The sequence below is a fragment of the Macaca mulatta genome, chromosome 4, assembly GCF_049350105.2.
Source record: "Macaca mulatta isolate MMU2019108-1 chromosome 4, T2T-MMU8v2.0, whole genome shotgun sequence".
NCBI classification, from domain to species: Eukaryota; Metazoa; Chordata; class Mammalia; order Primates; family Cercopithecidae; genus Macaca; species Macaca mulatta.
This window is the reverse complement of record NC_133409.1, coordinates 71,868,568-71,882,977: the sequence shown is the minus strand read 5'-3', so window position 1 is coordinate 71,882,977 and position 14,410 is coordinate 71,868,568. Positions and strand designations below refer to the sequence as shown.

General features: G+C 41.5%; 1 protein-coding gene across 3 annotated transcripts in view; it reads left to right on the top strand.

Annotated features, from left to right (window-relative positions):
* Positions 1–2,731: 2,731 nt before the first annotated feature.
* The window catches only part of RGS17 (regulator of G protein signaling 17), a 125,990-nt gene continuing 114,311 nt past the window's right edge, over positions 2,732–14,410 (top strand). The window contains exons 1-2 of one of the 3 annotated variants that reach the window (XM_078001234.1): positions 2,732–3,674; positions 3,843–4,165. In XM_078001234.1, the coding sequence (XP_077857360.1) occupies positions 2,904–3,674; positions 3,843–4,043 (972 nt within the window). In that variant the 5' untranslated portion in view covers positions 2,732–2,903 and the 3' untranslated portion in view covers positions 4,044–4,165. Of the gene's footprint in view, positions 3,675–3,842; positions 4,166–14,410 lie in introns of those variants that run through there. The other 2 variants (XM_015137102.3, XM_078001235.1) reach the window with 2 other exon arrangements.

The window sequence follows — 14,410 nt, the reverse complement described above, 5'->3', positions numbered from 1 at the left end:
TAAAGATAAAACACTGAAAAGTGAAAGCAAAGCTCTTGAGATCCTTTATTTTAGCAGGGGCTGAGGAGAATGAATAAGCAAACAAATGAATCCAAGCTGATTCAGATAGTGAAGTGTTTTAAAGACAATGAAATAAGGGGATCCAACAGAAAAGAACTCACTGGGGCAGATTAGATTGGGTGGTCAGATGAAGCCTTCTGAAAAGTGTTATTTCCGCAGACATCTATGTGATATTAAGGAGTCTACTATGCAAAGATCTGGTGCAGAGGATTCCCAGCAGAAAGAACAGCAAATACTACAAGTTATATTTCTTCAAGAAACCTAAATAAGCAGGTCTACATGGCTAAACCACAGTAGCTATGATCTACAGAAGCATGGTATAAGGTAACTAGTTAGGGACAATAGTATATAGAATCTAGGCTGTGGTAAGAATTACAAATTGTATTTGAAGTGCAACGAAAAAAAAAAAAAACTCATTTGAGCATGTTAAGAAAGGGCATGACACAACCTGATTGTTTTTAAAAGATCGTTCAGCTCTTAGGAGGGTGTTGTTTGGGGTTGTGGAGGATAGCAACGAGCAGACAGAATGGGAGACTTTTGTGGTTGCCCAGGTGAGAGATGACGATAGCTTGGACTAAGGTTGTGGCAATAGAGAATGATCAAAGTTGATGACTTGGAGATATATTTTGGAAGTGAAGAAAACGTGACTAATTAATTGAGTGTGGGGATGAATAAAAGCAACAAAACAAGGATGACTTCTAAATTTTTGGAATGAACAATGGAGTAGAACAATTTGAGGAGGAACAGGTTTGGAGGGGGTAGATATCCGGAGTTCTGCTTCTGAGATGCCTGTTAACCATGATAATAATAGTATCTACCTTGTAGGGTTGTTGTGAACAACGAATACGAAATATGAGGAGAATTTAGATCTGTACCTGACATGTAGTGATTCTTCAATAAATACCAGCTATGACAATTATTCCTCAAGTGGAGATGTAAAGGTAGTGGAGGACATAAAAGAGTTCTGTTGTGAGGCCAGGACTAAAGATATAAATCTGAAAGTTATACAGGATTCAATGTTGCTCAAACCATTTTTGGTGAAGAACTTTTATCTTTATCTACCATGGATCAATACTGCAGTGGACTAGATGTGTTTGAATCTCCAAAATTCATATGTTCGCATTCTAACCCCCAAGGTGATGATATAAAGAGGTGGAACCTTTGGAAGGTGGTTAGGTCATGAGGGTGGAGCCCTCATGAACGGGACTAGTGTCCTTATAGAAGAGACCCCAGAAAGCTCCCTTGCTCACTTCCACCACGTGAAGACACAGCAAGGAGTCGGCAGTCCATGAGCTCGGAATTGGGCCCTCATCAAATAAGGAATCTGCCTACATCTTGATCTTGGACTTCCCAGTCTCCAGAAGTGTGAGAAATCAGTTTCTGTTGCTTATAAGCCATCCAGTCTACGGTATTTTGTAATAGCAGCCTGGAAGACAAAGACAAGCACTTTTGTGAAATCCAACAGAACTGAAGGCACTTTCAAGAGCACTAGTACTCAAAGCCAAGGGAGGCCCTGGAGGAGGCCCTGAGCACATTTTTTTAACTCAAGTATCTCTGAGCGTATTAGGGTGGAGGCACAGGAGAGTTCAGTAGGCTGAAATAACACAACGCTTGCTTACATGAACACACGAGCAAGGGGAACTCACGCAGATTTACAAGTAATCTGCTTTAATTAGGTGTAAGAAAAAAAAGCCCATTCACTCCTGCAGGAACTCCCTCCTCTTCACACAGATGTGGTATCTGAAGAGCAAGACACTGCTTCTCCACTACCTCCGCACAAATACTTTAATCATCGGAGGTACAATCTAGCGCTCGGACTGCATAAAGTATCTCAAGCTCCTTCCCTACCAAGCTGGGCTCCACTTGGGCACAGAACAATTATCAGACCTGGTAACTACCAAGCTGTTCCCTAGGGATGCTCTAGGCCCCAAGCATAAGCACCTCCGTTAATAATTCACCACTCTTGCCTTGTCATAGGCTTTTCTCACTCAAAACTCTGCTCCAGCGAGTGTTCTGGGGGCCTGAGGCAGTTGGCATGGGCCAGGCCAGAGAGCACCTGCACTGATTCTTAGGAGAAAAGGTCCTCTTGCTGGGTGAGAAAGTCAGTAAAGTACAGGACGCTTTATAAAGTCCTTCAGGCAGCAAAACTTGCTTAACTTCACACTTTCTTGACAGGCAATACCCACGCAGGCAATACCTCCTCCGGGACCCGCAGCAGGCAGGCTGCTGTGCCTGGCAGGCCGGCTCCTGGGTGCAAGGCTCTCGCGCAGCCCAGGACAGCAGCGCGCGGGCTGCGGAAGAGTGGAGTTGCAGGGACCCGGCGGAGAGCCGCTGTCATTCAGGGAAGCTCTCGGGACTCCGGGGCTCCCGCGAAGCTCCGGACGGGCGTCGCCGAAGCCGAGAGTCCCGGCCCAGCCCCTCCGCACGGTGGGCGCCTCGCCCAGGCGAGCACGCGAGGTCGGACGGGGCCGGGGGCCGCCCGGGGAGGGGGCGGGGACGGGACTCTCGCGGCCGCGCGCCGGGGTTGGGAAGCCGCCCCTCCGGCCGCGGCGGGCGAGGGGCTGCGCCGGCCGAGAGGCGCATGCGCGCTGCCGAGCGGCTCCCGCTCCCTCCCCGCCCACCTCTCCCTCCTCCCCCTCCCCCTCCCCTGCATCCTCGCCGCTCTCCCTCTCTCCTCGCCCGCTGGGTGCTGAAGTTGGGCGGATGGCAGCAAACCGGCTCTGCTAGAGGACCGAGCCACCCAGCCCCGCTCCCCTGGACCCATCGGCGCGCTGCCCACATCTCCAGGCGACCGGGTAAGACGCTGCCTCCAAACCGAGCGGTGCTAAGTAAATGACATCAAAATGTCTGCTTTGCACCAATGGATGGATTTTTTTCAAGGTAGGGGGGAGGTGAAGGAAGGAGGGGGCGGAGAGCGCGACCGCCCATGCCCCGGCGGGGACGGTTGCGCGGCGCTGGGGTCTAGGCTGTGGCCGCTGCGCCCCGGGCGGGAGCGGGGGCTGCGCCGCGGGTCCGGGAAGTTGAATCCCGCGTCGCTGCCTAGACGCGGTCCGCTCGCTGCCCTCAGCTGCTGCGGGGAACCGAGCGAGTGTCCTGCCCGCCGGGAAACGCTCGGCCAGGTCCCAGAGTTCCCGCGGAGAGCCGGGAGCCTGCTGGGGGCGGCCAGGAGGACCGGGCCGGGGGCGCGGGAGACCCCGCGGGGGCGCGAGGTGCTGCGGGTTTTGTGCGGTTGGCTGGGAGCGAGGAGAATGTGCAATCAACAGTGTCCGATCGACCGATCACCTCGGGTGCTGTGTTTCCTTCTTTATGTCTCTTTACCTTTGGGAATATGCACTGCTCAGGTGGGGAAGGTGTTCGCAGAAGAGGTTGCGAAAATGAATCCTTTGAGCAGCAGTAAAATACCGGAGGGTTGTGTGTGTGTGTGTGTGTGTGTGTGTGTGTGTGTAGGGGGTGGGGGGTCTCTTTTGTTCCTTCCCCTCCCCTTAGTCAAAGGAAAGGGAGTCCTGGCGTGTGCAGCGCGGGGTGGATTCCACAGCCACCGAGGGGGCGAGGACGAGGAACGCCCACCAACCGCGAGCCGCTGCCCGGATGGGCGCATCGGAGCCTCCTTTGCTGTAGGTGATGATGGTCTTACCGTGATCGATGGAATCAGTTTAATCTCTGCCTCCCCGCCGGCCTCCCTGCTGTCCCTCTTCGAGTGCTGCGGCAGAGGCTGGGTGCAGACACGGCCGCTTTCTCTTCTCCCTGCCTCTCTGTCTCCCTGGAAAATGCCGGAGGACTAGAGGATGGCGGAGGGACAGAGCTGGCCTCGGAAGCTGCGGGTGGGAGCTGCTCCTCGCGAGCCGCAGGCTGCTGGCACCGCGTCCGGGGCAGCCCGCGCCAGCCTCGGGAGTCCCTGGGCTCCGGGAGAGCGAGCCGGGGTCGCCTGGCCACAAAGATGCCCGCGCGCCCGCCCGGCGTACGGGACCCGCCCTGCGCCCTGAGCCCTGCGCCTCGCCCGGAGCCCGGGACGCCGGCTTACCTGGGAGAACCCCTGTCGCCCAGGGACAATTGACCCTGGCTCCTGGCATAACTCTCCTGACCTCCCCTGACCTTTCCATAAATGCTTCTTTCCTTAAAAGAGTCACTGTAAGATTTGTCTGGAGAACTTCACACGCTTCAGAGTTCTTTCTTTTCTTAAATTGTTTTACGGCGAGATTCTCTCCAGCGTGGGATCGCTTTCACAAATAATAAAGAGAAATCTTAGTTTGGTTCCCATCTAGAATAAGCAGTTCTGAGGCTGGGTGCCATCTGCATTTCCGGCGTTCATACATACTGGTTTTCCGGGTGATGAACCCTTCTGAAAATCATTTAATTGAAGACGTGAGAATTGATTTTTATTCGTGTAGTGGAAAATAATGCTTTCCTCCTCAATTCATAGCTGCTAGACGCTGCGTGTACGAAATAATTTGCAAACCGTGAAACATTTAAAGTACATTGTACTTGTTTCCAAAGTCTTTTGTAGTAAGAGTATTATCCAAGAAATATACATTATAGCACTCCTATCTAATGAAAGGGTGGTTTAATACAAATGAATGAGAAGTTTGACCCCCTCCAGTTGTTACTATTGTTAAGCCATTTCTTCTGTTAACATGAACTAAAACAGTAATTAGCACACTCAGGGGAGACTGGATTTATTCACTAGTTTTTATAATCTTTTGAAACCTACACTTAGAGCGACCATAGGAGAGTAGTTTATTTAGTTTTAGGCAACGAGAAAATAAGCGTTTGTTATTACAAAAAGATGGGTGGTATTATTCATTAAATAAGATAAATCTCCATGGCAATGACATCTGATCTCAGAGCCACGGGCACTCATCCTTCCTCCTGAAACTAGTCTGAAAGATTAAGAAAACCGTCTAATTTACAGAACAAACAACATAAGGTGTCTGTTATGCAGATTGATTTCGACCCTTTTTGCTATAGTTCCTCAACGACTCCTTGGCGTTTAGTCCCCATGGAAGGGAATTAACAAGGACAGTTAATTTACTATCCTGTTCATTCTAAGTGAAACAGCATTTCCTTCTCAAATAGGTATCTCTTTGGTTGTAGGGCTCTTCCTCTGAGGTACTCATTTATTTGAATTCATCATGTTTAAGGTCTAAGTTCATTATCATTGCTATAAATATTTTATACTTTTGCATAATAAGAAATAATAATAAAAATAATAAACCTTCCTTAACATTTCCTACCACGAGGGCCACGGTCTTTGAAGAAAAGGAGAAATATATATTCTTACCCATTTGTTGTTCTTGTTACAGCCAAGTAAAAGTGAAAATTTTGAATCTGAATTGATCAAAATTCTGGTTGACTTACAGAGTAAAGTCTAAGAAAGAATTTACCTGTTAATCTAAAGCTGTAGAGATAATGGCCTTTGTGTCAGAAGTCCATTTGCTAAAATCATGGGCTTTCCTGGAAAAGGAAGGTAGGCATGGATGATGACCTATGACGCTAAGAGGGCTGGGAGTCCATTCAACCACATTTCTGCTGAGAATCCTGTTTCTGATACTCTCCAACTCTGCTTACTTAACACTGAAAATACTGCACTACCAAGGAGGGCAAATTGAAGGACCACTATATATCCAGAGGATGAGAATAATGCTATGTGATGTTAAAAGCATTTTATTTCACCTGATTGCTATAGTTAGAGTATAAGTGTGAATGCATTGGGGAGGCTTAAAATTATATGACATTTCCAAGGGAGTGTCAGGGGTCCTCAGACAAATATATTTTTATGGAAAACCTTAAAATAATCCTTTGCTATAGGTAGCCATTAGGTAGCCAAGACTGTCAATGTGAGATTGATGGATACTCCCACCTTCCTTCTCTCCCTACCCACAGTTATCTCTGAAAAAAAGACACTTTCCTAACTTCCAAAGAAATTCATTTAGACTATTATTTCTGCTATTGTGCCAGCACCTGGCACGGTATCTGGCAAAAGCAGGTGTAAAATAATTTTTCCTAAATTAATACATTTTGCAGGGTCGACATGGCTCACAAAAGTCTTCCAAGGTAAGAATTGCATTTTTAAAATCAGCACTTAATACTGTTTACCAAGTACACTAGTTGGGCTCCTGAAACTCATGTTTATGGTTCTACATCTTTGGAGGAAGCAATTTTCAGAATTGTCATTTTGAGAATATATATGTGTTTAATACAACGTTTAAGTTACTGATTTGTTTCCCAATTATAAAAGCAATATTTGCTTATTTTAGATCCCCTACAATACAAAATTACCTATTGGCAGATATGGATGTGAAGAGCACAAATTTTGGGTCAAGCTGGCCTTAGCTTGTATTGTGGCTCCCCCTTTAACAACTTTATTGCTGTAGGCAAGTTACTAATCTGTCCTGAGCCTCAGTTTCCTCAGACATACAAGAGGGATGAAGGCAGGATGCAAGCATAAATACAATGCAGTGTATATAAAGTACTGAACATAGTGCTTGGCATGTACTGAGTGCTTATAATTATCTCAATGTCTAAAGAACTGCTATTGAAAACACAGCATAGTTTACCACAAGTTTATTTCCTTTATATAAATGTACCATTGTTTTAAGAATTTGAATCATGTTGTAGAACAGGGGTCCCCAACCCCTGGGCTGTGGATGGGTACCAGCCCATGACCTGTTAGGAACCCAGCAGCACAGCAGGAGGTGAGTGGCTGGTAAGTGAGCATTATCTCCTGAGCTCCTCTTCGTGTCTGATCAGCAGCTGGCATTAGATTCTCATAGGAGCGTGACCCCTATTGTGAACTGCGCATGCAAGGAATTGAGGTTGTGCACTCCTCATGAGAATCTAATGCCTGATGAGCTGATGTGGAACAGTTTCCTTCCAAAACTATCCCCCCACCCCCACTGCCATCCGTGGACAAATTGTCTTCCACGAAACCGGGCCCTGGTGCCAAAAAGGTGGGGATGGCTGTTTTAGAACCTCATACTTCTAAAAAAAATTAACATTCCTTTGTTGCTGTTTCTCAAGAAATTAAAATTGATATTTTTAATGCGATTTAGTGACTGCAAAATAGTTCACCTTATGGATGTCTTTATTTAGCCATTCTTTTATCTTTGGGTTTTGATCCTCATGCCTAAATTTTGTACGCATATCTCTATTGCACTTTCTCCTTTGGGCACGATGCTTAGAACAGCTAGTTCTTGCCAACATAATGCCATTCTTTAAAAAATCTTTGCTAACTTGATAGGTGAAAATAATATTTTTCAAACTTTTATTTCTTTGGCTACCAATAAGACTGATTACTTTTTGACATACTGATAAGCAGTTTTTGTCTTTGAGGATGGCTCGTTCAAGTCTTTAGCCTGTGTTTCCACTGCTAGTCTGGTACATTTCTCTTATTTGTTTGAGTGCTAATATTAATTTTTTTAAAGGCAACAGCAAACAAGGAAAGGAAATGCTCAGTGACAAAGGCTCCATGTGGTAAAGATACAAAGATCACTGTGGCTAAACCAGAAAGGCTGGATCAGCCAGGGTATCGGGGTTCATCACATACTGCTATACCCCCGAGTTTTCCAGACTTTACAGTTCTTTTTAGAAGTCCAGAACCAGTAAACAATTTGCTCACAAACACCTTACTATGAGAAGCTTGTGTCTGAAGAGTTCCCAGATAGTCATGGATTGTTTCTGCCAGTTGCCAATGTTATGGAAGAACTTCCGAGTTTTTCTGAGATAAAGGGGTTGAAAGGAAAGATGGGAGTACATGGAAAGCTTAGGGACGTTCTTTGTGATTTCTCATCAGAATGACTCAATTAAGCTTAATTATAAAACCATGTCAGGTTAGAATCATATCTTACCTCAACTTGTAAGCTCTAGGTGAAATTTAAACATGTTAAAAGTAAGAATTTAATGTGTTACCTTAATGAGCTCTGTATCTGCGATGTTGCACATGATTCAGTGGTCTTGTAAGCTCCTGTTTTTGACTTTCAAAGTTCTGTAACTTTTGATAACTTTGTTTTCAAAAGTTTAATTATCTAGCTTGGAAAATCTACAAAGTCCTTAGGTATTAAACTATCTAGAAAGTATAAATGTTTTGTTTTGTTTTTTTGAGACAGGGTCTCACTCTGTCACCCAGGCTGGAGTGCAGTGACTCAATCATGGCTCACTGTAGCCTCAACCTCCCTGGGCTCAGGTGATCTTCCCACTGCAGGAGCTGGGACTACAGGTGTGTACCACAACGCCTGGCTAATTTTTGTATTATTTGTAGAGTTGGGGTTTCGCTGGTCTTGAACTCCTGGGCTCAAGCAATCAATCCACCCACCTCAGCCTCCCAAAGTGCTAGGATTACAGGTGTGAGCCACTGCGCCCAGCTGAAAGTGTGTAAGTTTATAGTCATCAGTGGTACCAGTTTATCAAATACAGTAAAACCTGAGTAATTCAGAATTTATAATGATGAGAGTTCCCTTTAGGAGAAGCAGTGACCTATGGTGGAAAATAACATCTATTTCAAATAGAAATGGATTTGAATTTTTACTATTTATTAGATGTGCAGAGTTTTTCATGAAATTATAGAAGTACTTTATACTTTGTATTCTAGCATAAGTAATAAATATCTAAAATCGCTGAATTTCTTAAGCTTTGTATGTGAGATTTTTTAAAATCCCTGTGTCAGTAAATATAAGTCTATTGTAGTCAATGATTGTGGTTCACAAAGCAAATATTTACTTCCTTATCTCGGGTCACAGGCTTTTCACAGTACAGTACTGTTGATTGGCTGTTGAAATACACAGGTTATAATTCAAGAGCCATCGCATTACAGTAAAACAGACACAACCTGGGGGAAATTATGACATAAATGGAATGAGCATGTGTTTATTTCATTTTAAAAATTATCTTGACTCTTCCCAATAGTATAGTGAGTTAAATCCAGTGAAAACTCTTGTGCAAGTTGTTACTTTCTCTATTTTCCAGTCTCTATGAAAGGTAGGAGCCTGTTTTTTTGGTGTATTTATGATAAGTCATGTAATCTACAGATTTTATGAGTTAATTTTGGCTCTTGGTAGATGACCCCATGTCCACGTCCTGTTACCCTAAACTCTCCTATTTTTTCAGGATTTATTTAATCAAACTCAACAATATTTGAAAGTTTGCTATTTGAAACACAGCAATCCATATGATTGAATTCATATGAGGCAAAAAAGCTTATGGAAAATTGCTCTTAAAAGAAGGAGACTTTAAAAGCAGAGAATGTAATTTGGTGGAAAGAGCCCAGGTTTTAGATTCAAATAACCAGGGATTTAGTCTTCACTTCTTTGAGCCTTAGTATCATTATCTGTAAAACTGAAGACAATTTTAAAAAGTTAAAGGATTAAAAGAAATTATGTCTATAAAATCCTTCATATATTGGTACTCAGTATGAAAATATCAGGTATTTTACTAGAGTTAATAAATCAAAATAGATACAAGAAACATCGTGTAAACAATAAGTGCTTGAAGGGGTTTTAATTTCGTGCCAGTATTTGTCTTGACTAATTGGTCCTTGTTAATGTTTAGGTTGTTCTCTATGTATTTCCTGTGTTATCCTTTCCTGACTAGTTTGTTTCACCAACCTATTTATAAACATATTTGAGCACCTACTATGTGCTAGACTCTGTGATGTTTTTGGATACAAAGATTAATTAAACATGGTCCATTTCCACAAGGAATTCATATAGAAGCTTCTTCAACTTATTTTTCTTTTATCCAGTGAGTACTGGTCATTCTAAGCTGTGAAGTCATAGCTAAATACAACATGGGAGTAATAGGCAACGATTTCCTTAGGGTTTAGCGATAGACTAATTGATCTCAAAATTTAGGAGCCTTTACCACTAATATTCAAGCAAGCTGCTAAGCAGAGACTCAGAGATAAGAAGAAAAGCAGGAAGTGGCTCTGTTTATGGATGATTTAACAACCTCGACCGTAATATCAAAACAACAGACTGGAGGCTTAACCCTCTTTGTGAACCTACCTCAACACCCAATTCCTTCTCATAGAAATAAAGAAAATGTATACATACATCTGTACTATGCCTTTTCCTCCCTCACTTACAGGCTACCCTGTGTAATCATTGTAATGTAAGTTATTCTAAAACGCTGGTGTAGGGGATGAACAAAGGGGGAAGGAGAGTGAGATCCCTGCCCTTCTTCAGGGTTCACATTTCCCATGCACTAGCAATATTTTAGAATTTGTTCCTGATACTGTTGCAGTTCCATCTTTGATTGCAATCTGTTTATAATATAGTACCTTGACCAAAAACCCAGAGTCCTCGGTTTGGATGAAAAAAAAAAATACATTTAATTTTGAGAAAGAAAACCATTTTCCATACCAGCTTGTTAAAATCACTAGGGCAATTTCTAAATCTAGCAGTTAGATTTGCCTTGATCTAGGAAGATTTTATATGATTTATAAGATCAGAGTGAAGACTTCAAACCCTTTTGAGAAATATGTCATGAATATATAGTTAATATGTCTAACTATGGAAATGAAAGACATTGACATTGTGAATCAATTAACTTGAAGGTTAGTTCTGCACTCCTGTCAGCCACTACATTTAACATGCTTGTCATTAAATCTTTGACCAGGCTGTTAATAAGTAAAAATGTATGCTAATGTAAGATTTGAACCTATTTCTTTCTCAATTTATTTATACTCAGCACTACCATACAGTATTTTACCTGTGACCTGTGAGTTTAGTATGATCAAAATTCACTAGATAAAAGCAAAGGAAAACTAGTATCTTTTATTGGAGCACTAAGGCATAGACATGCTATAAAGCAATACAATGACCTATATAATTTACAAACTATTATGATTAACTGATGCCGTATTGTGAATTGGAGTATTAAATACTCCAATGTAAATTGCGGTAAAACGCTTCATTGTGAACTGGAGTACTAACATTTTCCCTACATACTGTTTGGGTGAGGCTTGACATTTGATTTTCCCCACTCTTTCTTCTTATTATTATTGTTATTAGTATTTCTAAATAGATAAATTGAGGAGAAAGGAGTATCTTTGCTTTTTGTACATCTAATAGTTCATAGAAAAATAGATGTTTACTCTTATTTTATGTAATTTTAGGATGTTTACATAATTTTGTTGCCTGAAATTTAAAACGTATCAAGAGCTCAAACGTTCTGTCTGCCAGGAAACAAACAAACAAACAAAACCCTACTGTCTTATTTTCTTCTGGTAGTCAGGAATAAACTGCCCTGATTGTGATTTCTGTGCTAATTTATGAGAAAATAATATTGGCAAATTTGACTCAAGCTATTGGAGTCCATGTTTTCTTCATCTACTCAAGTCCAGTAACTTCAATTTTCACTGATGAAGAAATATTTTAGACTAAGTTACTTTTAGTAAATTCAATGTCTAATGACCACCTATGTTTATATAAATGATGGATTTCATTGAAAGTTACATTTATTTATCATTTTAAATACTCAAAACCAAGCCATAGAGAAGTCCTTCCCACACTGGAATTGTCTCCAAAATGTAATATCTTGAAAAGATGATTTTGTGTGTCAGTATATGCATATATGTGTGTTTCCCCTTTTATTTATGGGAAACAACTGACATGATGCCTGCATAATCCTAACTAAATATTCAGGAAGAAAGGATACATGCTTGAGAATAGAGAGGGAGGCACCAGTGAGATGAGAAGGAGAGTCAAGTAAAAAGCAGGAAGGCTGGGCTCAGAAAACAAGACTATTAGTTAAAAACTCATTATATCTTAAAGTATAATATCATTCAATACGTGATTATGTAACTCTGCTATATTATGTAACCACTTCCAGTTTCGTGAATTCATGTGACCTAATCTTAAGAAGGTAATTTTTCCCAATAATTCAGTAATTTCATTGACTGAACATCTGAGTAATGCAAGTGGGGTTTCATAAGGTAGAATTCCATTAAATAAATGTTAATTCCAGGAAGGAAAAAATGTGAAGCACTTTTCTTGACCGAACATAGGTTATGTTAAATAGTTTAAAATTCTCGTAGGTGATACTGAAATTCAATCACATTGATAATCTATCCCCAAGTTTTCTTTCTAAATGCAACTATTTAAGTACATCTTATATAAAATTAATTTTATCTTTGTGGTGCAAAGAACTTTATGTCTTGTTTCAAAATACCAGCAATGAATAAATGTGTATGATAAACTTTTTCTTTCTTTTTTTTTTATTGAGCAACAGGGCATTGCAATGACTTAATATCTAAAATATTTATTAAGACTTTGGGGGAGTGACAAGTGAGCTTGGAAAAGCTTGTCTGCTCATTGCCACTGAGATTGTTTTTAAGAGGATGGAGATTTATGACTTAGTAGGATCACTGAATGTGGTTACTCAGTGAGGTGGCTGATTGCAACCAAAATCAACTTTGGCACTTGGTGTGCTGGCCTCTGACTATTAGCCCCAAGAGAGTTCTAGTCTGGTTAGATTTTAGGGAAAAAGAAAGAGGTTATGTGCCTGAAAGTAGAGATCAGAGGATACAGTCTAAAAAGTTATATTAGAGAGAGGTAGCAACAAAGGAAAGAGAGAAAAGTCTTTCGGTGCATTGGTAAATACAGCCTGTGTGGGTCTGAATTTCCAAGTGTTTGCATTAGATTTGCAAGTTTTCTTCAGTTTCTGCTACTCATCAGTTTTACCTCTTCTGTTTCCTGCCTCCTTTTTCTTAATTAATGTGCTGTGTAATTCAATCCTTACTCTGTACCAAAGAATAGCAAAATTAAAAAAAAGAAAAAAATGGCCAAGTCTTAGGGATCCTAAAGAATAAAGAGATAAGACCTATATGTAAATTTCTGTTGTTGTTATATTCTAGGAAAGAACTAAAATGCTGTGAGAAGTCAGCAGCATGAGATTAATTTTAAATGGCTAGACCAGGATCTGGCAAAAGTGTCATAGAGGTTGTGACATTTTCTCAGATTATTGAAAGATAGAATTTTGACAGACAAAGAAAGGTTTCCAGGCTCAAAGACAATGTAAATAAAGATAGATGCAGAATCAGGAAAATTAAAACCATTTTGTGCACAGTATTTCAAAAGCATACCGCACTCACAGGAAATCACTAGATGATAAGGCTAAAAAATAAGATATATACTGGCAGCTGTTAATATCAGAGTAAAAAGGTGGAATTTTCCTTGCTAGGCAGAGTGCTGCTGAAGCTGTCTGAGCAGAGGATTACCAGGTAGGAGCTGTGCTATGGGACAGGCACTTCATCAGTCCATGCAGTGGGGTGGTCAAGGGAAGTAGGAACACCACAATTTCAGCTGTCCAGGTGAGAGAAGAAGAGGCCTAAACTGAGAAACAGCAAAGAGCAGAGTGCATGAGAAGATGATGATGTGAGAAAATGTTTGAGTCAGAGCCTTCAAGACTTGGTGAACAAAAAGATCTAGAAGATGTAAGAGGAGCTATAAAGCTGTCAGGGAGCATTTTAGTCTATGAGTCTGGGAAATAAAGATGTCATAAGACATGGAAGAGTCAAACTGATGAAGAGGTTAGTGAGGAAATAAATTGAGTTCGGTCTGGGAAATAGTTTGACATAGCCATGAGAGTTCTCACAGATGTTTAGTACGCCATTGATTAAAAAGCCTCAGGGATATTGGTAGATTAAGTAGGAAGCAACAAGTATGATCTTAGGCTATGTCAGTAGAGCCATATAGCATCTAGAATGAAGTTGGCAATTGTTATGTTCTATTCTGCATATCCAAGTCACAATTGCAATGTTATTTTGAACTTATTTTTGACACTATCGTTAGAAGTCAGGAATACAGGTGGTGAAATTAACTTACAAGACAAAATAATTTGTGTGAGACATGGTTGGAGGAATTTGTACTTTCTTAACCTGGAAGACAGTGGTTTCCCTGGAAGATATGTGTGTTTCACCATTTGGGGAAAAGCCGTGGGAAAAGATTATACATTCTAAATTGTCCCAATGATATAATGAAAATAATAAAACCACCTTGCAGAGTTGTAGAGAGATAATGTGTGCAGTGCCGCTAGAACACATTTCGTATTCAGTGTGTCTTTGCTCTTATTGTTACCTTAGGAATAGCATTAGAATCAGTGGACACGCATCATAGAGATGTTGCCATCCTATTGGAAATAACTTTTTTGGTTTTTTTGTTGTTGAGATGGAATCTTGCTCTTGTCGCCCAGGCTGGAGTGCAATGGCATGATCTTGGCTCACTGCAACCTCCACCTCGCAGGTTCAAGCAATTCTCCTGCCCCAGCCTCCAAAGTAACTGGGATTACATGTGCCCACCATAACGCCTGGCCAATTTTTTTTTTTGTATTTTTAGTAGAGACAGGGTTCCACCATGTT